The 24,623-nt window shown below is 38.1% G+C and overlaps 1 protein-coding gene across 1 annotated transcript in view; it reads right to left on the reverse strand.

The window, feature by feature from the left end:
* The window catches only part of LOC106944957 (lipoxygenase homology domain-containing protein 1-like), a 36,508-nt gene extending 19,413 nt beyond the window's left edge, over positions 1 to 17,095 (reverse strand). Inside the window, exons 1-23 of the mRNA XM_015028311.1 lie at positions 17,016 to 17,095; positions 15,375 to 16,220; positions 14,073 to 14,187; positions 13,965 to 13,976; positions 13,596 to 13,676; positions 13,293 to 13,477; positions 13,097 to 13,195; positions 12,242 to 12,390; positions 9,617 to 9,740; positions 9,237 to 9,346; positions 8,235 to 8,375; positions 8,028 to 8,163; positions 6,786 to 6,946; positions 6,619 to 6,705; positions 6,187 to 6,322; positions 5,944 to 6,098; positions 5,158 to 5,318; positions 3,726 to 3,802; positions 3,459 to 3,655; positions 3,165 to 3,357; positions 2,577 to 2,737; positions 2,152 to 2,476; positions 575 to 726 (exon numbers count right to left, since the gene is read on the reverse strand). Coding sequence (XP_014883797.1) covers positions 575 to 726; positions 2,152 to 2,476; positions 2,577 to 2,737; positions 3,165 to 3,357; positions 3,459 to 3,655; positions 3,726 to 3,802; positions 5,158 to 5,318; positions 5,944 to 6,098; positions 6,187 to 6,322; positions 6,619 to 6,705; positions 6,786 to 6,946; positions 8,028 to 8,163; positions 8,235 to 8,375; positions 9,237 to 9,346; positions 9,617 to 9,740; positions 12,242 to 12,390; positions 13,097 to 13,195; positions 13,293 to 13,477; positions 13,596 to 13,676; positions 13,965 to 13,976; positions 14,073 to 14,187; positions 15,375 to 15,612 — 3,195 coding nt within the window. The 5' untranslated portion in view covers positions 15,613 to 16,220; positions 17,016 to 17,095. The remainder of the gene's footprint in view (positions 1 to 574; positions 727 to 2,151; positions 2,477 to 2,576; positions 2,738 to 3,164; positions 3,358 to 3,458; positions 3,656 to 3,725; positions 3,803 to 5,157; positions 5,319 to 5,943; positions 6,099 to 6,186; positions 6,323 to 6,618; positions 6,706 to 6,785; positions 6,947 to 8,027; positions 8,164 to 8,234; positions 8,376 to 9,236; positions 9,347 to 9,616; positions 9,741 to 12,241; positions 12,391 to 13,096; positions 13,196 to 13,292; positions 13,478 to 13,595; positions 13,677 to 13,964; positions 13,977 to 14,072; positions 14,188 to 15,374; positions 16,221 to 17,015) is intronic.
* Positions 17,096 to 24,623: the final 7,528 nt, after the last annotated feature.

A 24,623-nucleotide genomic window follows, 5' to 3' on the forward strand; every position in this document is an offset into this window, starting at 1 on the left:
CTCCACCAAATATTTATTTCTGAACTCTTCCTGACTTATAACAGTAGTATTGTTGCTTCTAAATGAACATGAACTAGTTTTCTTTGAAAGCACTGCATCTTTTTTGTTATTTTGATCATTTCTCATTTTCTGCAAACAAGTTCTAAACCTTTGCTTGGAATTTCAGAGACATGTTGTCAGTAGTTCATAGAATAAAAGAACAATGCTCATTTTACTCAAATATATTCCTGTAAAAAGTTAAATCAGAGAAACTGATATTTTTAAGTGATCTCTTAATTTTTTCCAGAGCTGTACATGCCTCTATGAACTCAAAATTGTACTGCAGCCTTAGTTATACATGGATCTCCTTCAGGATCTAAATGTAACCCTAACCTTCTCGTGCAACTTTTCTTCTGCAATCTTAACTGCTTTATGCTCACTTTTTTTTTGTCTCCCACTTTTTAAAAACATCTTTTTAATTTCAATTGTGGAATGGAAAAATAAGTACATTGAGCTACAATCCTGAAAAAAAAGAGGTAAACTTGGAGGTAAAGTTAAGAAAGTAGTTGGTCAAGTGTGGTTGAACCCGTCTTACCTGCCCTCTCTCAAATTTGTTGAGGTTGTCAGAGTTACTCAGGAGGCGCTCACCAGTGTCTCCGTTTTCCCCATAAATATTAATATAGACGTTGGCATCTGTCCCAGCTCCCATCATGTCACCCGTGAAGACACACACTTCATAGGTGTTGACTGTCAGACAAAGCAAGCGATGAATTATTCACACTTTCTCCAAACTGTTGCATATGTTGGCCAGGATACAGTGTCAAATCAAACTGTTCAAATCACACCATCAGTTAAAAATGCAAATGTGCCCTAAATGGTATAAATAATTTAAATGAGTCACACAAAAAAAAAAATTCTAAAGCAGCACATCAGATGTCAGGCTGGTGCTTTCATGAGAAAGGCTTTAAGGGAAATTGGCGTTTTTAAACGCTAACAATACTCTTTTAATTATTAACATGAAGCCATGTTTTATTTTACTGATAAAAGATTGGTGGTGTTTAAATAATAATATTTGCAAGTAACATGAATGTAACTTGACTTTATAGCTCAAAGTTATTCATTGTAAATTCAGTTTGTCTTGTTTTCTGCGCTTGGATCACAGTTGGTGCAACTGTCCATAATTTTACTTTCTTGACTTCGATGAAGACTTGATAGAAAGCAGCAAAGACAACAATGAAAGCAGCCGTACATTCAGCCACATAAAAAAAAATTTAATCAAAGCGCTGCTGGAAACGTCCTTTATTGCTGCAACAGTTGAGTTGAATAATTGATTATGTGCATGAAAAGTATCAGTTTTATCGACTGTGACAAAAGCAGAGCTTGTTATAGTTTTGAAAGATAAAAACAAAGAGGTTATCTATTATTTTGAATGAGTGTCCAATAAATGCTCACATTATTTTTGCAAGTGCAGAAGATTTTAATATGGAGAAGCAATAATGGATTTCACCTCAGACGTCTACATCATTAGGTGAGGAGGAAGTCTCAGTGCTTACACATTTAGTGCCGTGTAAAAAATAATTTGGGGATAAAACTTATGCGACTTTGTTAAAGACGTTTGAACCGTCGTTTGAAATCTGAGTGGCCTCCACGGGATCTTACGTGGTTCCCTGACTTTTGAGCATGCACTAAACTTCTCAATGAAAATTAGACGATGTTTTTATATTTTCAGGCTTTATGTTAAATCTAAAAAAGCATTTGTGAAACAATACAAAAGAGGCCATTGCTCCACACTGTCAAGTTGGACAGGTTGGCTCACACGGTGCTGAGGAGTGAACTGGAAATCCCTTCAGCTGCGAGTCAAAACTGAAACTGATGGTTGAGGTGCAGAAAGCTTTTGTATTTCTACTGTAATTCTGCAGAGGAAACCTTCAAGATTATTGCTTTCATGCTGTAATGAGGATGCTGCGTAGACACTTTGAAATGGCTGTTCTTCCAACCATACCAGGGTTTGATTAAGTCATATAAAGAAAAAAAAAAAAATCACCATTTCTCAACAGGTTGTAGAATTATATCCTTAAATTTTTGTGTGAATATCTTCCTTCCTTCTCTTTGAAGGAACATAAATGTAAAAGTTAATCTTTTCTGTCTTTCTGCTCTTCGTCTGCTTCATACCTTCCAGATCCTCGTCTGCGTCCTCCGGCAGCAGCTCCACCACCAGCTCTCCGTCCTCCTCACCGCTGCTCAGCCAGCGTGAGCAGGGAAAATGGTACGTGAACACCACCTCCTGCATCTCCTCTCCTCCATCTTCATCCTCGTCCTCTTCGTCTTTCTTCTTTTTCTTCTTCTTCTTCTTGTCGTCCTTTTTCTTTTCTTTGGGCACCAGAGCCAAAATCAGGTGCTTAACGTCGACTGACTCCAGGAACCAGCCAGATCCGATCCCTGAGCCATCATGACCAATGCGTATTTTGAAGATCTTTCCCACGTCTTTGGCCTCAAACTGTTAAGAAGTGGGGAAGTTTTTGCATCAAATGTGAAACTGTTTTCTCTGCTTATTAAACAAAAACACATCTGGAGACACTCAACAGTAAAAATACAACCTTAAATATTTCAGTCGTGTTGCGCTCAAAGTTGTTGGATCTGTTCTCAAGAGTGATGGTTTCCGTTTTGCCTTTCTCCCCGTAGATCTGGATGAACACTCTGGCGTTGGTGCCGGCAAACATCACATCTCCTGTTACTACGGTTACCTCATAGTTCATCACTAGAAATTAAAACGATGAGTAACAAAAGAACAGTAAAGTGAGTTTAGGTCACTAATAGGATCCCTGCTGACATTAGAAATATGCAATTGTGTGCAATTAATAATCTGTGATTGACAGAGAAAAGATTTACATCATTAATAAATAAAAATCTTTCCTTTGTTACATTATGCTTCAAATAAAGGAAAGGATAAACCTTTGCACATTTCAGCTGCTGTGTTATCAGGACATAGTGGAAGTGTTATTAAACGAGTTCATTCAGTGTTGGTCCAGGATATTGAGGCTGTAATGTTTGTACTCTGATGAAAACAAAGAAAAATAAACCGTACATATCGGTTCTGTGCTCTTGGTAATTAAAAGTGCCCTCCTGGAGATTAATAATGTTGTTTTTTCCATTATGAAACATGTCTGTGTGACTGTTTCACCTACATTGCTCCATCTCCAGGATCTCACTGGGATAAATCTCCACCTCCGTTTTCCCATCAGCCTCGTCTTTGCAAAGCCAGCGGTGACTGGGAAACATGTAATTCTTCCCGTGGACCGGAACCATGATCTGAACGCTGTCCAGGAACCAACCAGCACGCATCCCTTTATTAGTGTGACCAATCATCAGACGGTTTATCTGGAATCGACCAAGAAATTAGACTGGGGTCAAACAGGTTGCACCACTCAGGCACCACAGTAGAGAGATTTTGGTCTTTCATCAACACTAAATGGGAAAACCTGTCCAATATCAAAGGTTTCCACTGTGAAGATGTCAACACGGCCCGTCTCAAAGTAGTTCCCCAAGTTGTTGGTGGAAACCACCAGCATCATCTTGTTGGTGTCGCCTTTTTCTCCGTAAAGCTTGACAAACACGTTGGAGTCTGAGCTTCCTCCAGGAATGTCGCCCGTCTTCACCGTGATCTGATAGCCGATGTCTGACACGAGGCGAATGTTTTAGCGACAGGATGAATTAACGAGTAAACGTGAGGCCTCCTTCCCACTTACTGTACAGACGCTGCCCATCTACGAACGGCACTAGTTCTCTGGTGATCTGTCCATCGTCCTCGTTGCGGTCCAGCCACCTGCACGGCAACACATGCAGGGAATGAAACGTCTAATGAATGACTGCTTTTTGTGCTCTCAGAACATTTCATTAGCAACATCTGCTTATTATTGTAATTATCTCTAGAGGTGGGAGCATAATGCAAAAAAAAAAAAAAAAAAAAAAAAGCAAACACACGTCAGGAGCTTTAGCAAAAATTTAAACCAAAGTTACATTATTGATGCCAGAAGAGGATTTGCTTTTATATGGCAGGGAAGTTTTTCAGCATGATCCTAAATTAAATAAATAAATAGATTGTCTGGATCGACTCTGTCAACACCGCCAGTCTCTCCTCTTCTGCTGAGACGTGTCACAGATGGTCTCCTCAGGATTAGGCGTCAGCAGCATGAATCTTGTCACCTGTCATGTGTCACTAACGTTCCCTGGCACATTTTGAGTCTCATATTCCTCTTACCACACTGTGGAAAAAAAGTCAAAGTTTTTTTTTTTTTTTTCTTTATTGAAAGCTCTGTCTAACTTCTCTGTTTATTGTTTTAATTTGGTCTAATTTTAAACTGTAATATAATTAATAGTGATCTTATTTGGAGCAGAAAGTCAGGATTTGTTTTCCCAGCATCAAACATGGCCAACATGATACGTTTGTGTGTCGTTTGGTCCTCAGGGTTAATGGAAATGAGTGTCTATTCCTTATTATCAGGACCAAAGGTCACTAATATAACGTTCATACAAAAGTATTTAAAACACTTGAATTTTTCCACATACTGTCACATAGCAACCACAAATCTCAATATAATATCACTGGGAGATCAAATTATGAGGAAATATGGTGGTCGATGTTTCTCCAATTGCATTTGTGCCACTCTTCCTTTGCTCTGATATAATGTCATATTAATTAACACAAATAACTGAGGTTACTTTCCACAACAAAAATTCAAAAATACTGAATTGAAAATAGAAGGAGGTCCACTCAATACTGCCCAATTTCACCCATTTTCAATTAATTTATTTTATCTATCTCTACTGTATGTATAATATGTAGACAAACCACTCCTGTTTATTTCAGCATCTGCTTGTCAAAATAAAATCTGTTGATTATTAATAAAGTCAAGCAGTAATGGGATAAAATGACCCAGTCAAAGTTTGAGACAACAAACAAAAACGTTATTGTTCACAGATGCTCTCTGTTCACTGCAGCTGAACTTAATTTGCAAACTCTTCAGCCTCAGATCTGCAAGACTAAAACCAGCATAATTCTGGTTCCACTTGACAATTACTTGTGTTTGTCATGTAAAAATTCAATAAAATACTTTAAAACTTTTGGTTCTCTAAGTTGCATGAACACTTCTGCAGTATTTATGTATTCATGAATATTACCGGTTGCAGGGAAACTCTACAGCGTGAGCCTCCGCCTTTCCTTCTTCTCTCACAATCACTTTGTCAAGAAACCAGCCGCAGCCGCCGCCTTTCCCGTCATGTCCGATCCTCAACCTGCGGATCCGCCTGATGGTCACCGCCTCGACTATAAACTCGTCCATCTGGATCGACAAGATAACAGCAGCAAAGTGTGGGTGGATTTGATTTTTTTAACAAAAAACTTATAAATAATGCAAATGAGATACTACAGCAACAGGAAGGGGACAGACAGTTCTGGTAATAGTAAATCAAGTTTCTGTGGTTTATTTAAGACAAGGACAAACAAACATTGTCATTCCAAAGGGCATATTTTCCCTCGCTTAGTATAATAAAGCTTAATATATAATTACAAGGGATACAGCTGTACACAAAACTTTATATTTTGGTATAATTTCTAGATGCTTCAATCCAGAATAAATGCTGGGTTTATTTTTTAGTTCAGATAGAAGCATTTTTTTTTTTCAATTTCTGACAACTTATTTGATTTTATTATGACCTAAAACGTAGAGAGTGGAATTTTTTTAATTAATCAAAAAATAGCAGCTGGTATAGCTAGTGCAGAATATAGATATTGAACCAAACCACATCAAAACCTACAACTGTAATGCTTTTAAATTAAAGTTATATTAAAAAAACCGACACAATTTATCTCTAAAACTATTAAGATTCACTGTGAAAAGTCCGAGGAGACCTCACTACTGCCCCCTGTGTGCAAATTGCTAGATGTAAAGTGTAAAATGTACCCACGTTTCCTTTCTCAAACTTGTTGACATTATTCTTGCAGTTGATCAGCTGCCGCTCCCCCGTATCCCCCTGGTCTCCGATCAAGTTGATGAAAATAGACGCATCCGTGCCGCTGCCGCTGACATCCCCCGTGCAGACTGTCAGCCGGTATTTAATCACTGCAGAACAAAACGACATCGCTGATAATCATTTGAATATCTTTATGAATAAGCAGGGTTTGATGCATCTGTTTGCGTAAAGACGTGCCGGGAAGTGGCTCAGCTATCAGGTCTCCGCAGGCTGGAAGCTCCCTCACAACTTCATTGTCGTCTTCGTTAATGTCCAGCCACCGCTCGCATGGAAACGTGTACTTCTCCTTTGTTAATGTCTTCATCAAAGTAACCTAAAGAAAATAAGACTGAGCGAGGTGAAGGAGTGCTACGGAGTCAACTGAGGTATATGCATGGACTGAAATATCAACTAAAAAGTGCGATAACTAAGTCAAAAGAAGAAAGTGCTTTGTCTTTTGGGTGTCTTTTTATGATATATTGTGCTTAAGATTTTGCTAATTGTTGAGGAAATATGGACTAAAGCAGAAATCTGTGGAATCATAAACATAAAAATAGAAAAAAATGCCAATTATTTATGTCAAGAAATGTCATAAAATGAGCTGAATAATTAGATTTTGAGAAATCTCACCTTGCTCAGATGCCATCCTGCAAAAGGATTTATTTTCTCATGCCAGATTCGAAGTTTGGTCAATTTTCCCAAATCTGGAAGCTCAACCTGTTGGGCAATAATATCATCTGTCACCTGTTTAGCAGATTTCAACTCTGTAATATATTGCTAAATTATCTCCTGCTGACCATAAACTTGTCAATTTGGCCCTGTTCAAAGTTGTCAGACTTGTTGTCCAGCCTGATCTCATCCGACTTGTTCTTTTCTCCGTAAACCTGAAAAGAGATGTCTGCGTCGGTGCCGGCATTGGGCATGTCTGTAGTCCAAATCCACAAGGACCAGGGATGCTCTGAGGACCGACAAACCAGACTATTGTTATTACTTGAGTTGGAATTAAAAAGCATTAAGCAGTGTGTTGTTTCAAGTCATAAAACCAGGAGCAAATGAGATAAAGCTGCCCATAAAGAGAGGAAATCAGAGAGGAATAATGAAATAGTAAGTTTGTAGAGAAAATTTAGCTTTCAAATGATCATAATGGCCATAATTATTATTAATAACATTATTAGAACTGTGATATAACTGTTTTTAATAAACGACATAGCTCTTGCCCTCTACCTGTTCCCCTCGGAAAGAGTTAAAGACACGAGCTCAACACTTCTAGGGCAATCCTAAGTTGGGAGTTTTCCTAAATACTTTGGGACAAGTAATTCTGGACTGATTTTGCTCCTATGACATTTCAGCAGAGCCCAGGAGAGGGCATTTTCTGCTTGTTAAAATATCCTCTCAGGGCAGAGACTCCTTGCTGGAGTGACTGAGTCCTGTGGACAGCTGGAAACAGGGCGACTGTGAGCGAACATGAAGACGGAAAACCCATTTTAAGAAGTAATGGGGGGGTTGCAAGCGTATTGTTGCATCCTAATTTGTAAGTTGCTTTGGGTAACAGTGTCTGCCAAATGTATAAATATGAAAATTAAAAATAGGGAAAATCAAAAATGTAATTAGTTTTTAAAGATANAGGATCNATAGTCNCTATTTCCATTTGTTGTGTTTTTAATCATGTCAGACATTGGAGAACTTGAATTTAAATAAAAGTAAAGTGGTCAAGTGGAGGAGAAGAGGTTAATTGTTAGACTGTGCTTTAGATGCTGCTTCTCCATGTCTGTTATGAGTCAATATAAATCTGGTTCGTCCCTTGAGTTAAGAAGTCATTTATAAGAGGTAAAGCCTTAAAACAAAGAGGAGAAAATACAAAAATTGAAGAAAAATAACTAATAGAAGCAGCTGAAGTCCAAAGATCAAGACCATTTTAAAATATTATTCGTGGATGTAAGTAGCAAAGAAACGAGGAAGGAATTACTCAAGACTTTCCCAAACTGTTGTACGTGAAAAGACCTTGGCTGATAAGCTATAATAATTCACACTAAACTCACTTTTCTGCCTCCTGTGCCTGAGAGAGACCATCTCGTACAGCTCTCTTTCAATCAGGCCGTCCCCCTCCTTCTCATCCAGCCATTTGCCGCACGGGAAGGTCTGCTCTATCCCCGTGAAAGGACAGTACACAACAACCTGTGGACGGACCTGATTCAGCCAATCCACAGTGCAGACTGCAGTATTTTTAACACGAGTATTTGATTTACCTTCTCGCAGTACCACCCGGCGCTAACCCCGTCATTGTCATGTCCAATCGTAACTCTGCTGAGAGGACTGAGGAGCGCGGCAATCTCAACGTTAAATATGTCTGTCAGTCCACGCTCAAACTTCCCTCCTTCCAGAAATACCTGCAGAACAGGGTGGCAGAGACGACTTTTCAATCAAATCCGGAGTCAGAGGCTGAAATTTATAAAAAGAAACTGAATTGGAAATGATATCCTGTAATGTGCAGCATGAAGGGTCTATTCTATCTGGCTTCTTTAGAAAAGTGACAAGCAGAAAGCTACTGCTAAAAGGAGGAGATAAACGGTGCACTCTGCAGTTTTACACAAAAAATTAGACAAAATGTGCTCTGGTTAGATGAGACTGCTTCACATGCAAAACAATCATTGTGGTGGAAAACTATCACTGCATACGGTGGTGGCAGGATCATGCTGGAGTTTTTTGCTGGTAAGGGTTTAAAGATGAATACAGAAAATTACTTGAAGAAAAACTGCAAAAGATATGGTACTGGAGCGAGATTCACCTTCATAATTGGCCAGAGCTACATTAGAATGGCCTATTCAAAGCCTAGATATGAATCCTATTGAAAGCATGAGAAAGAGTTCATAATTAGATGCTTTCCATGCAATCTCACAGAGCTAGAGCTATGCTGCAAAGAATTATAGGAACCGTAACAGACCTGCAGTTTTAGTGAATACACACCTCAATTTACAGATTTGCTGAAGATGAAAAGCATGTATCATTTTCATCTCATTTCACAATTATTCAGCACATCATGTCAATCTATTGCATAAAATCACAATTCAGTACAAAGCTTGTAGCTGCTTTCAGACAAAATGTTCAAGAAGAATTAATTATTTTGCAGAGCGCTGCGACTTTAAGCCAACAGTGTCGGATTTCGTTGAGCACAACTCTGCTTTGTTTGGATAAAAAGTAAACACTTCTGTTCTGTTCACGAGTTCTTCTCCGGTTCTGTTTCTTGTTACCTTTCCACTGTTCTTCATGCCTTTCGTACCGTGCATCACTATGTGAATTTTAGAGTTGGTTCCTGCGCCTCGGATGTTTCCCGTCACAATCTGAACGTTGTAGACGATACCTGCGGGATTGGGTTACCTGTTAGTTTATCACAGCTAGAGTCAGAGAGTCTCTCAGGTTCACTGCTTCCAGGTCCCAACAGGATGAACGGGAACACGATTACTAAGATGTAAACATCGCCAGCCTAAGCTAATTAATAATAATTACAAGGTTTTCTGGCAAAGGAAACAGTGGTTTAGAAAATCTTGCACCATCCTGTCAATGGTAGAAAAAGTAGATTTGTTTGTTTTTTATCTATGCTGCGTAGCTCACTGAGTGTTTTTCTCCTCACCTGTCGGCTGGTCTGCTCCCACCAAAATGTCCCTCTGAATCTTCCCGTCATCTTCATCCAGGGCAAACCAGCGATTGATGGGGAATTCATACACTACTTTGTTTCCCATGTCATCCAAAATCACCTGCAGAAAAACCAAAAAGCATTTCAAATTATTCACCACAACTGGCCTTAAAATGAATTAACCTTTTAGTGCACACTAAAAAAAATGTGGAGAGATCCAACTCTTTGGATTCAATGAGGAGCAAAGAAAAAAAAACTCCCTTTTTGAAACAATAAATTAAAGCAGTTCTTCAAAGTACACTTTACTTTAAGTTGACCAAAGTGACAAAGAACTTTTATAAATAATCTACAACTTCAATGTTTCCCAAAGGGAATGAACAGGTACTCCTCAAAGTGGGAAAGATAAGAAAACATTTGTGCATCGGCACATTTTGACCAGAGATAGCAACAGTGTGGAGTTTAACAAAACCAAAACACACCAGGGCACAGCCTGAGATCTAAATATTGCCACTCTAAATATTTACATGTATCCATATTATATAGTCTATATTTAAATAAACAATTGCTAATATATTAGTTGGAGTCCGTGCGAGAGCTCTTGCCTGTGATTGGCTGATCAGCTCCTTTTGACAAATACTTTCATACTGCCAAGAGGAACTGGCTTCATGAAATTCATCAGGAATCTTTGGTTGACTATGTCTGAAGAGAGGCCTGATTAACCTCAACAATCTGATTTCTTTCTGATTAGGATTTTCCAATCTGGTTTATTTATGTGAATTAACTTAATTTAATGTATCTTAATCTACATAATTTAAAGTCCTTGTTCTTCGTCTTTTAACTTTGGATGATGGGAATTTTATGAACTTTCTTTTTTTATTTTATTTAACTCTAAACTGAAATGTTTTCAGCTGCTCAGATCATGATGATATATTTTTTTAACTAATACTCCATCAAAAACTCCTCTTGGTATGCAAATTTGCATTAACATCTACACTTTAGAGTCAGTTGTCTCTGCAGTAACAAACAAATTTACTGACTCATCTGTCTGTGTGTTGTAAGGCTATCCCTTAATGAGGCAAGGTTTCCCTTTACACAGAGGCTAGGATGACGACATGCGTGTCATGTACGTGTCCGTGTACGCGCCAGTTTGAGCGAACTCATCTCTCACAGGCGCACACCGTACTGTACGCCTCCGAAGAGCTGAGATGGGAAACCCAGATAAGGAAGGCTGAAATGGAAATGAGGAGATCCAGTGTCTTAAGTACTACTGAGGAGGGCCTCAATGTTCTTCTACAACAACTTAAACATGTCCGTCTTTACTTTCAATAACTGAGATGGACAGAAAGAGAAATTTCTTAGCCTTACATATTTCTGAAATAAAGACTAGATTCAGTTTCCAGGCTGGTAAAGATCATTCATGTCTTTGCTCATGTTTGTTTTAAACTGCTGCCTGAGCTGCAGTTCAGTGCAAATATATGCAGCTCTGGAAAAAATGAAGAGCCCACTTCACTGAACCCCATGGAAAACCCCCTGGTTGCTCCAACAAATATTGATTTCTGAACTCTTCCTGAGTTAAAACATTAGTATTGTTGTTTCTAAATGAATATGAACTTGTTTTCTTTGCATTATTTGAGGTCTGAAAGCACTGCATCTTTTTCGTTATTTTGACCATTTCTCATTTTCTGCTAACTAAATTTTGCTTGTAATTTTGGAGACATGTTGTCAGTAGTTCATAAAATAAAAGAACAATGTTCATTTTACTCAAACATAAACCTATAGCAAGTAAGATCAGAGAAACAGATCATTTTAAGTGGTCTCTTAAAGTTTTCCGGAGCTGTGTAACTCCTTTATGAACAAGTGGAGGATTATGGGATATTTTACTTTATTTTTATTGTCTTCTATGAATGTGCAACTGCAAATGTTACTTATAATGTCTCTGCTATTGAAAAAATAAAAAATCAACCCCAGACTTAATGTACTAATGTTTATTCCTAGCAAGTCAAAACTTTGATCTGGCAAAGATTTTGCACATAAGATGAGCTTATTCTGCACTAACCAATAACTGGGCATTTTAATCCATCCAAACACGACAGACATTTATCAAATTTGTAAAACAGTTATCTGTGTGTCATTGATTAAAAAAACGGTCAGAAATGAAACAGTTTAAATCCACCAATATTATTACATTTTAGATGTGCCAGAATTTGTTCTGAAATTCTGACTTCTGGGTCGTTTTGTGTTTCCAACTTGGGAAATTGTGAATTCATAAAAAAGGCTGAAAAACATGAGATTTGAGATTTTTCTGTAAGCATATTTCATGTTTAGTTATACAGGCAGACATCTAACAAGTCTTGTTACTATGAAAAAGTTGCAGTGTGTGCCACCAGTTATCTGCAGCTCTCATGGACTTTGAGGCTGGAGATTTTGAAAACTACTTGACTTTTTAAGTTTGATTTATTTATTGTTTTAGTTTCCAACTGGGAACTTAGAAATTCCCACTTTTAAATAACTTTGTACTCCAGAAGTTTGAGAAACCGACTTCAGTGTGTGTTTCAGGTGATTTTTCTGACTGGAAATTTGGATCTCCAACTTTTAAGATGAACCTATTTACACTATTCTCACCTTCTCTACAAACCATCCTGCTGAGGAACCTTTGTTGTTATGGCCGATGGTGATCTTCCTAATTTTACCCAAGTTTGGCGCCTCAATGGTAAACTTGTCCTCTGAGTCCTTTTCAAAGTTATTTTTGTCACTGTCAAGGCACCTCTCCCCTGAAAAAAGAAAAGAAAAGAGAGATAGTACATTTTATCAGCTGAATTCATGAGTGGCTGCATCAAAACTAGAGTTGCTTCAAACTTCTGTTACTTTAGTTCTGGTTTGTTCTTTTTGACACTTTTATGGTTGAAAAATTGCATGTTTGTACAATTATTCTCTAGATGCTATGAAGCTGGAAGGATTTTTGCACTTACCTTTTTTTTTTTTTAACTTTTGGACAGTTGATATATGTAACCATGGCAACAAGGTACTGTTTTTACAATTAGGAGCAGCTGACTGGCATCTCTGAAGCTCAAATAATACCTGAATTACATTTCAATAGCTGAAAATTAAGACGGCTTTCTAACTGGACAGACTGGACAGACGTTTAGGAGGTGCAGCAAAAGCAAATGATGTGGATTAGAAGTGCTTGCAACGACTGATGGTGTCATTCAGGACATGTTACTGTGGATTGACACTAACAGGAGACTGTGATACAACAACAGTCTTCAGTCAGAGGTGTTTTTATATTCACTGTAAGACTGAATGCTACCGTAGATCCTTCCTGCCAACAGCATCACCATCCACAATTACTCGCTGAAGATAAATGGATGAGTTATGGCAATGTTTAATTTATATTTTTGGATAAATAAAACACTATTGAATTTTAAATTGATACCTAAATTGGGAGAAAAGCAACTTGTTTGATTGAACGCTGAGTACCTGTGTCCCCAAATTCGCCAAAAATATTGATGAAGACATCCGCATCGGTTCCACTTCCTTTCATATCCGCAGTAAAAACGCTAACGATGTATTTATTATCTGGAAAACCAAAGCCAAATCAAATAAAACATTTAAAAAATAATCCTTAAACCTATTTTCCAGTTTGTTTGTTTTTTCGTGACAAATAAGTTCTTACATTTGGGCATGTCCATTTGGTCCATGCTGGCCAGCAGGTCTCTGGCATAAAGGCCATCTCCCTCCTCTTTGCTGAGCCAGTTGTTGCAAGCAAAGTAGAACCTAAGATGAGGGCGAATGACATCCGTGATGACCACACGGTCCAGGAACCAGCTGGCGCTCATGCCCGTGTTGTCATGCTCAATCCTGGACAATCAGGAAAAGAACGTCAATTAAAGAAAGCAACTCATAAATCTATCTCTGTCTGAAGTCGAATCTAATAAGAATTTCTATAAAGAGAGAGGATCAGAGGTTCCTGTCCTACCTAATTTTTTTTATGTGTCCAACGTTGTGAGTTCGAATCCTGAACACATCGGTTTTGGATCTTTCAAAAGCGGTTCGACTCCTGTAATAAAAAAAATAAATACACATTTTAACCGTGTTACCATTTGGGTGATCTCGTCTTTGTAATTTCTATAATTAAAAAAAACAAAAAACTCTTAAAAAAACAGAAAAGGCTTTATATGGAGACATGAAGGGAAGATTTCACATTAATTTCCAGTAAAGTAAAATAAAGTCAACAAGCCTTGCAAAGATTTGAGAAAATTCATCCAGCGGAAGAAAGGTCATGCGAACAAATTAACACCAATCACTGCACTCAGTCTGCTCTGCAAAACATTCATCAAGTACATACTTCTTCTCTGTGCTGTGGAAGTGGAGGAAAAACATGAGGTTTTAAACTTTTGATTTTATCGTCATTAAACATATGGACGGGTTTTTGAAAATGAATATTTTTTCTTACTTGCTGGCCAGGTGGATTTTGGGTGTGATGCCGTACTCTCCGAACAGAGTGACGAAGACGTTGGCGTCAGTACCCGCTCCTCTCTCATCCCCCGTAATCGTCACCACCTCATACACTACAGGGTTTATAGAAAAACAATTATGTAGTTACATGCACAGAAGAACCTTTTACTGTCTTTATCTTCAGCTATGAAGTCAAGTTGCATTAATATTTACAGGACCCTCGTGTTCAACCTTGTGATTTTAACTTAGGAGGAATTATAAAGGGTAATCAACCACCTCTGGCACAGAAAAGAGTTCAGTAGCTCCAAATATTTAGATTTTTCTTTCAGTCAGCCAGACATTTTCAAAAAGCTGTTATCTTTACATATGACACACAATCTAGCCAAAAAAAAAATGATAGGGTTGTTGCGACTGAATGGGAGCCCCTCCTTGTTATTTCTTCTTCGGTGGTATTATTTTGTGAAATTGTTTGCAAATCTAAGGCTCTCCCCTTCTTAAATCTTGTCGTGTAGGTGAGGTGGTTTCATCAGAATACATCCAGTTTATTTATAGATTTATCAAGTGGTTTTTGGTTACCATCATTATTGTAATATGATGTGGTTGTTTTCGTTATTATTATTCTCGTCAGAAGAAACAGAAACAGAAATAATCCATCTCTAAAGACACTCTGTGTTACGACCAGAACTTCATATTTTACCCGGATAATGCCACCTACCGAAAGCTGGTAATCTTCAGAAAAAAGAAAAAGAAAAGAAGTGACCAGCTGCTGCTTGCCACACATATAATTTTTCCAATCAAATTAAGTGTCTACATTTTACTTAAGATCATGCTGCTGCTCTGATACACATAAACTCTGTAAAGATGTTGATTTGCATGAAATGAAAGAAAATGCTCTGTTTTCTGAATTCCCTCCTGCCTTTTTAAAACAGGTGTTGAAATAATTCAGTTTTTTGTTGTTAGTGAGAAAATGTTGGTGCTCATCAGGTTTGGTTTGGTTTTAAAGGGCCAGCAGTGATGGGCGTGAAACTGCCACTTTGTAATACTTAGTGACAAGTGTCATGTAGACAGGGTTTGATGATAACATGCTATCAACTCGGCTGCATCTATCAGTCTAAGGTTACGGTGAACATTAAACTAATCTCACACGCACTCAGACGTCTGTATTGATATCCAAGGATACTCCACTTTTCTGACGGTCAAATTATCCTTGATACTTTTCACCAAAAGTAAATACCTTACTCTGACAATTTATTGACTGTATATATATCTCGTTCAGGTTGTAATAAGAAGTTTGTATCACCTTTTTTTTTGTGGTATTCGTCCTCGTAGTTCTCCTGTAGCTCCGGCTCGTAGTTGCGCAGCTCGTTTTCGTAGATTTCAACATAGTTTTCAATCTTTTTCTTCTTCCCTTTTGTCTTCTTTGTGTCTTCATCGCTGTCATCTCTCCCTGAGCCTTTTTTCTTCTTGTCTTTCTTTTTCTTTTTCCCATCGTCCTCATCCTGATCGCCACCTTTTTTGTTTTTGCTCTTTGATCCCATTTTCACTTTGACAGAGAACTTCTTTGGTCGTCTCGATTACATCAGGGAGTTTTTCTCCTTTCCTTCCACCCAGGGTCTCATTATCGTTTTCTTTGTAGTCCTACTCATCCCCGCTCTCCTCTGTAGTTTATGCCTCTCCCGTCTCTTTTCCTCTCTTCTCTGTGCTCCTCACGTCATGCCTTGTGTAACCGTCTTCATCGCCTTCCTCAAACTTCTTCAATCTTCCAGTGTTCTTTGATTCACTTGCCTGCTTACTTTTCTTCCTTGGCTCGGGTTCCTGATCCTCCGAGTCGTCGTCATCTGCATCTTCGGTTTCCCCCTCTGCTCTTTGACACGTTCTTTTTTTTTCTTCTTTTTAGTGAGCATCTTTAATTTATTCTCTACCTTGTAACTGATTCCAGGGTGTTCCGGTGAAACTTGATTAAGTTGACCTGTGGCTGCAGGGGAGTGATGAGCTGGCAGCCTGAGCCAGACACAGAGCTTAGCATCTGCTCTTGAGGATGGGAGTGGGAACCTCATTAACCATGATGAATGACACATAGTCACCTGATCAGAGGAGGGAACCCTTAAGGGTAAAGGTAGGTCAGGCAGCAACTCTGTTTGATGTACTGCAAGAAAATTAAGAAAAAACATGAAGCTAATCACCAAACAAGGAATGATTCAGGCGCCGCTAGCCTTTTGAGGGCTCTAAGGACAATTTTTTTCTGGTGCTACTGGGAATGAACAATAACTGGGCAACTGTGACTCAGTAGTAAAGTAGTTATCTTGCATTTGGAAGACTGTAAGTTAAGTAAGGCGCTTAACCCGACATGGTGTCACCTGTCAGTCATTCTAGAAGGTTTATCAGCAACTGGTCGCACATTTGTCCGAAGTACACACCCCTTATCTGGAGGAACTGAACCTCCATCAACATGTCCAGGGTTTGTCATTGCTAATGCGCTGCAGTCACAGAAATTTCAAGGAAAATAATAGGAAATCATGGTCCAACTTTGTCAGTGGGGAATGTTTAATCCCGACAGCTGTTACCCAGAGCATGTAAATGGTGGAATACAATTTAATTACATTTCCAAAACCCAAATGAAGTCTGGAATATTGCAAGAAATTGACCAAGACAAGGTCTGCAGCCAGCCTCATGTCCAGTTAAATAAAACTATGATCAATGGCATGAAGGTCACTGGTAGTAAACGTCCCATTTTTATCATAACACTTATTGATAGTCAAATCAAAGGTAGTTATGCTTGATTTTATGTGTGTATATTCCAATGGCAGCTCATGAAAACATGTGCTGCAGTAACTGCAGTATTTACATGTAAGCACATTAGCATCTAATGCTAATGTGTACTTTTAAGCATTTTCCTTAAAGCAGATTTCCACAAACCGGTATTATTTAAGTCCTTTCTCACCTGTTTCGTACGTGCAAAACTTTTGCGTCTGACACAGCGTTCACTCTCACCTCCAATGAGAATTTGTACCCCTCATTCTTACTCTGGCTGCCAAAGTCTTGGGCTTTAACATTAATTTCTCTCTTGTTTCCCGCAAATAACCTTACAGACTTGATGTACGACTCGTTGGAACATTTTCTTGTCTATTGTCTATGTCTCGGAGTTGACTGATGAAGCAAAAAGTGACTCAAAAAATGTCTCGGGTCAGGCATTGAGCTCCACTACCTGTTGGTTTGGTGCAGGTTTGCTCTACTGAAGTGGGCGGAAGTAGTTTAACGTGTCTTTAGCATTCACAAAACACAAAATCTTATCAAGTATTATTGGTCTAGTTTCTAGTTCAAATATCTTAGTACACTTGAAATAAGACAAAATAAATGTACCAGTAACTTAGTAACTTTTTTTGCAAGAAATAGTAGCTTGTTTTAAGTCAATAATGTCGTAATATTGATGAAAAAGTACTCTTTGTAAGTGAAATAATCTTCATTCAGAATTCAAATCCCTAAATCTAATATAGAATATAAATCAGTATTGAATAAATTATTACATATAACGAAAAGATTGGTCTAATTCAAGCCAATTAAACATATTTAAATCATTAAAATAAAACGTAGCTTTGTAAATAAGTGGAAAAAATACATTTTGCGTTTATTTTGTACGCCGCTTCACTATAACCAGCAGAGGGAGACATCGTCACGCTTACAACCATTTACCAGAGGACGAACACAGGTTGCATCACTGAGATATTGAGATTTATCAAGAGATACAGGTGGATTTGCTGATAAGTAGAAGTGTTCAAACAAAGGAGAAAAAAAAAGAGAAAGAATGAAACAGTAAAACTGCAAACAGTGTTTACTTTATGGAGCTTTTTAGCCACAGTGTTTTTTTCTTAAATTATAGCTGTTGTCTACTGCAGCAAATACTTGGCAATAAATGAAGCCCTCATCCTGTCTTCATTTTCTCTCTGGTAAAGTGTTTCTGTCTCAGGTTTTTGGCAAAGTTTCTTTTGGCTGCACAGTAAAAGTTTTGACTGGCACGATGAGCTCCTGAATCCTTTTCCTTTGCCTTGTCTCCCACCTTCCTCTCCCTTTGTGACTTTCTGTCTCCTGTGTTTGAAACTCTCAGTCTCCAAATTTTATGCCTGATGTTTTCATCTCTGAATGGAAACAATAAATGTTTTATGCACACAGTTGCTTATGCAATTCATAATCGCAGAATGACATAAGACTCCGGGAGGTGTTTCTAAAACTTCACCATGTTTCTGTTTGAGCCCTTTAATTTTACACCTAATCATTTACTTAGTGGATTATATGACTCACTTAATGTCAATGTGTAAAGGAAATATAATTTTTGCAGAAGTAATTTATAAAATGCGGCACCAAATTTAGAATCAGCTACTACATAATAAAACTCCCTGGTATTAAAATACATTAAGCTGTTGTGGTTATAAAACCATAAAAAAAGAGAATAGCGAAGCACAAATGCACATTGCTGTGTGACCTTTAGTGGCAGTAGGTCAGGATGTGTCTGTAAGATGGATATCAGCAGGAGAAAAAAAACTTTCAAGTCTCTTGAGATCTTTTTCCTGACAATCTAAACATGCTGGCTGCTGTAAATCGATTCTGATTTTGAGATGTTTCAGATTTGCCAACAGTAAAGAAAGCAGTTTATGCAACACAGCAGCAGATAGGATGTCCTGATCATCCAGGGAAGTTCATATGCAGCATTTATCGCCTATTTCTTTGAACGTAGATTCAAAGGGTTTGATCTTCAAAGCTCCTTATCACTCTTGATTACCGAAGCAAACTACAGCTCCTGGTCCTGCCCAGATTGGATTTGTTTTTTTGTCTTTGCTTCAAAAATGTTTGTGGTTATAACTTTCTGTTCTGTGACATAAGACAGTTGCATTGAAAGAGTTGGACTAAATTCAAGCACATCTTCTCACTAAACACTTTCATTATTGTACAGTTTGCTTTGTTTGACCATAAACTCTACCAACTGTGTAGCAAGTTTGCTACTTTCTTAGCATTCTACTAAAACCTGATATTTAGATACACAACTTTTAGGAGGGATGTTTTAGTAGCTTGATTCACAGTCAAAAGCATCAAACACTAACATTTCTATAACTTTTAAGCAAGTTTGGAAATCCGAGATGTTATGACGTGAATTGTGATTAACTCTAATTCAAGCTCAATTTCAAGTTTATTTTCTAAAATGGGATAATACGTATTAATGTACATTTATTTAAAGACATACAGTTACCGCCAGGTACTTAATTTCTATCACTAGTCCCTTTGACAGGTTGATGTTAAAGCATAAAAATAAATACAGTGTTGAAAAACACAAACTAACACTACAGACAAAGAACTATTCATTGTACTCAATGTTGACATTTTTGACTTTCCATGTTTGGCTTTCATCTTTGAGTCCAATATTTAGATATCTGAAGATGGCAGGTTCATCTGTTCAAAAACCATCATAAAATTCAGAAAGGAGACTCTGTGCCACATATATTTTGGTGTGAAATTTCCTAAGAAACTCCAGAACAAAAGCGAAAGATCTTGTAAAGATGGTGGTTGAAGTCATTGTGGACAGCCTGAGGACACCACGAAGGAGTAAACTTTCTGATCAGGTTACGTCCCTTTGCAGGTTTTCCTGAAACGTTACATGGCAGACATGAAGTTCACTGGAGGGACTTCTGGCCCAGGAACAGCTGGAGTGAGCTACAAGTTGTTGCTGAGAAGCGTGTTGTCTGGATTTCCCCCCGGAACATTTGACCCTCGGCGACCTGTTCCCTTTCAGAGTGGCTGAAGACAATAGATGGATGTCAATACACTTAGGTTTGTATGTTTTTTAGAACAATTGCCAAATTGTGTGGCTTTCCGTCCGGTTAAAAGGCAATTCAGGTCTGCAATTGGATCGATTGCAGGAATTACGCAGAGACAGAAAAAGAACCAAGCATGCTGGCAATTTCACCAAGAAAATGACCCGTTTTAATTAAATGAACATGTCTGGAGGTGACGACTGGACCCAAAAATACATGGGAGCAAGAAGACGACGCACAACCAGAGTTCGAAAAGACAACCACGTCACCTCTGTGCAGCTGGAACCTCTAATAGGTTTAGTTCAGAAAATAATGTTCAGCCTAAAGTTCTGGCAATGATTTGACAAAACTCAAAAATCAATAAGCAACTTATGAAAACAATGAATACGAATGTAGAATTTGACACAATTAGAAAAGGTTTTGTTATTAAGAAGCAAAATTAAAGCAATCTGGGTAATGAGACATGTTGTGGTTCACAAGAACTGAGTCAAAATCATCCTTCGCAAAGCTAACTGTTAATGAGGTAATTCAGAAAAAAGTCTCAACTCAAGCCATTATGTTTCAGTAAAAATGCCCAACAAAAGGGAGATTTACACAGGAAAGTTAGAATTAGCAACTTGAGCCATTATGCAGCTCCAAATTAGTTTCAGGCTGCTTAAATTACCAAAGTTTCGTTTCTTTTGCAATCTGATTAAACAGTTTTGATACAATCTCAGCAAATTAACAATCAAGATGTCTTTGATTCATGTTTTTCAGAGGAACAGGAAAAAACAATCTTTAAAACTCTGATAACTGAGTTTCTGGAAATGAACCGACTGGCCCTGATTTTCTTTCTGATATAAACATGAAGAAGCAGCAGAAACTCCCGTGGGAGACAGAAATGTCTCATGTATGATTCTGACTTCGGATGCTTTCATAGCCTTCAGATTATGAGCTTAATTGCTTTCCCAAAGTACAAATGTTTATTGTTTAAGCTCCTGCAGAAGGAACTTTGTGAAAGCAGGGCCGCGACTCCGCGACATTGAAGACACTCGGCAAAGACTCTCAAAACAAACACACTGGAGGCTCTGAAGACTGAAGCAGGAAGCAAGCTGGAAATAGATTGTCACAAATTGTCACAGCAGGATTGAAGAGGAGCTCAGGAACTGTCAACCTTCACAACCAGGAGCCTCAGGATCAAAAACCTGAGCTCAGATTATGTTTCACTCTGGGATCAGATGTTCAGCAAAACATAAGCACTGATTTATTTCACCAGGATGACAGAGTTTGTTCCCTCTCAAAGCAGACTGTACCAGGGGTGATTATGTAACACCCAAACAGGTCAACAGTATTTCGACCCAGCTGGAGAGCCTTCCATCAGCCTGAGTTGATGAAATGTCATCATGTGTTTTCACTGCTTTTTGATGGTCCATTTAGGATGGCATGAGATCATTTTCAATCTTTGAGTAAATTCAGTTCTGTAAATGACAAAAATGAATAAAGAAAAGCATATAAGTGGCATAAACATCATGTTGATTCTGTTCTTTTCCTGGATCACTACTGCACTTTCAACAGAAAGAAGACATTACAAATACACAGTACTCTTAGTCAAAGTATTCTCCTCCAAATATATTTCTTGTTTCTATCTGTAGTCACCGTTAAATGCTGCAGTTCATCAAACAAATATTATTATGGTAATTATGACAGCTGTAGTAAATACAAGCTGCGTCTTGTGCTTTTGAGTCAAGCTAAATAATGAAGGTTTTGGAGTGGCCTAGTCAAAGTCAACACCTAAAACCGATGGAGATGCTGTGGCATCATGCTAAAGAATCCTCTCATATCGGTCAGTACTCCTCCACGATGTAGTGAAAAACTCTTCATGGTTGCTGATGCCTCAAAATGTGACCCAGTTTATTACGTTTAGAGGGAAATCACTTTATTAAGATGAAAAAAGGAAAGAAAGAAATCTGGCTATTTGTCATCAACTACACTTCAGGGGTGAGTGGTTCTATAAGGTTCTGCAGTATTGTGCTCCAGTTTGTGGTGGAGGAATATTTCGCATGCCACGCTGCTACAACAATGGCTACGATTGTGGATTTGGTGGCTTATGAGATAAAGGAATAATTGTGGGGGAAGACATCTTGCTCAAGCAGAGTAAAGTGAGTAGCGGATAAGAAGGATGCAAGAGAATGGTTAGGATGATTTCAGCGTCAAACAGACCCAGTAAAATGAGCAGCAACATGCAGTTTGGCAAAATGTTGGACCTGGAATTTCTTTTGAGAACATGAAAAACTTTTATTTTGTGTGCAACTAACAAAACAAGAGATTTGGAAAGTAATAGCCCTTATTAGTGGAGCCAGAAGATGCAGCAGGTTGCCTTGCACAGGTAGGCTCATTATCCTGAAGCTGTGATCCTGTCATGAGATCATGAACTAAAAAGGATGTCCACTCCAGATGGTTACATGAATCAGCCGGGTCAGTACAGCTGAGGTAGATTCATGAGGAAGCTAAATATTTAATTTCATAAGCTACCAGGAAAACAGGATAAAAGAAACAAAAACATCAAGAACCATCCCAACACACAGCATGAAACAGGAGCTGGTGCTGGATGCAGATACACAGGGATGGGTCCAAACCGCTGACCTGATTACAACACTGGTGGTGAGTGGAGAGGTTGTAACCGGGGCAACTGAGGACACCTAAACAATCATAGTTAGAAAACTGGATGAAACAAAAGAGGAAATTATATCAAATACAGAAACCAAGACAACAGTCTCCTCATCACAACAAATTTGAACATGTATCTGCATAAGTGGTGCATAAAAGCTTATAGAGAAATCCATAGAAAAGCTGAATCCAATCAGTAATTTGTGAGTTTTTGTGTTTTTCAGTGAAGGAAATATGTTTATGATTAGCAGGAAACGCCAGGCTGACCTTGGCAGTTGTTGTTGTTTTCTCTCTCTCTCGTCTTTTTGTTGTCCTCCCAACACCCTAAACAGTTGCAGCAGTTAGCATTTGAGTTTCCCTCTGCATGTTTTTTTTAATGCTTCTTTTCTTAAAGCAAAGTTGATGGTTTTTAAAGACTGACAAAGAACACGGAGTAATTATGGAAATGAATTAAAGGAGGATAAAATGATTTTTTTTGGCAATAACAAAATGGAATTAAAGACTGACATCTTCTCTCTGATGTCAGATTCTTCTTGTTCTTGCTGCAGCACATAACTTTAAAAATCTAATTAGTTTGAGAGGAAGGATACACATTTGGACAAATATTCATTTTGTTTTGTCTGTTTTACAATAAGCTTCTTAGTTACACCGCTGCAGTCAAAGCAAACACGAACAGACTGACAACAACTTATTTTCCCACATCTGCGTTTGTTCACTTCATTACGTCTTTGGTGGCCTTCAGGCCTGCAGAGAAGTGCACTCAGAAGCGATATCCGAGACCGTTTCTGCACGTAAGCACACTTGTTCCATGTTTCTGGTTGCTGCTAAAGTACTTACACCCATCATGGCGACACCAGCAGTTAGTGGTACTGCTCTCTACTGGAAGGAAGGAGAGTGTTGAGCAAAGGGAAAAAAATTAAAAATTACACAAGATGAAAATTGACATTCACAGCAATGCAGCGCTATAAAATACTGCTATTTATTCAAACTGCCAGTATAAAATGGAGGAGGTCGACTGACCTGGAGCATTTTCAAGGAAAACTTTACGGACATTTGACATTTTTCCACCCATCCAGTAACTCCACCTGCTTACCCTTGCTGGTATGATCTGGGCCCTTTTTCCAGTGGTCATTTATGGAGTGTTGTTTCTTAGTCTGTTTTTCTAATCAAAGGCTTGGTTTTCATTGTTTCATGACTTTTATATTGTTTGACTTGCAGCCATTGATGCCCATTTTGATAGATGTTTGTGGTACATTTATATATTAATGTAGTTTTTCAAGTACAACCCTAAAAACCCTAAAGCACCTTCAAATCTCACTGCAGAAACACAATATATACTTTTAATGTGAGTACATGCGCAGTTGGAAAGTTAGGAAATTACTGACACCCCTAACGGATGTCATATAAGATTGGAGGTCTGTCAAATGCAATGAGAGATTTCATTTTCACTACATTTTCTGTTTGTTTTAGAAGAGATGTTTAATTATTTGTTTTTAAAGCTCTTGATGACCTTGATTGCCCTCTTTTATTTGGGCTTTTTTTAAATTAAGTTTGTCGATTTACATCATGTCCTTGAAGTAACCGAACTTTCTCTGGCCACATGACGACTCTGGTTTGCAGCCATTACCATTATATCTTTCAGCTAACGCCTTTTTAAATCAAAGCTCAAAACTATTTTATTGAGCCAGGCTCTTAATACTTAAAAATATGGTTTCACTTCTGATTTTATCTACTTTGTTTATTATATTTAGTTTTATCTACATGATTTTTATGTTTTCTTTTATAATGAATTTACTATCATACTTGTCACCAATATTGTGGGCGTATAAAGAGTTAAATAAATAAGTGTTTGACTGAAAGGAACGTAAAACTACAAACTTTAAGGGTACCAATTGTTGGTGCATTTGCTTCAACTCACTCATAGCAAACAGAAACCCACAAGCAGAGCATTTACTATGACTAATAGCAGCCACGTCCACGAATTGATTTTTCCCCCTTTTGATCTCAATAATTTCATAAAAATATTTAAAGTCATACAAAGAGAAGATTTATGTTCTAGTTGGTTCTTCTGTGCAGATTAAACGACTCCTTCAGTAAATCAT

This window comes from Poecilia latipinna, unplaced genomic scaffold, assembly GCF_001443285.1.
Source record: "Poecilia latipinna isolate Pla-1442-1.1 unplaced genomic scaffold, P_latipinna-1.0 Scaffold119, whole genome shotgun sequence".
Taxonomy (NCBI): Eukaryota; Metazoa; Chordata; class Actinopteri; order Cyprinodontiformes; family Poeciliidae; genus Poecilia; species Poecilia latipinna.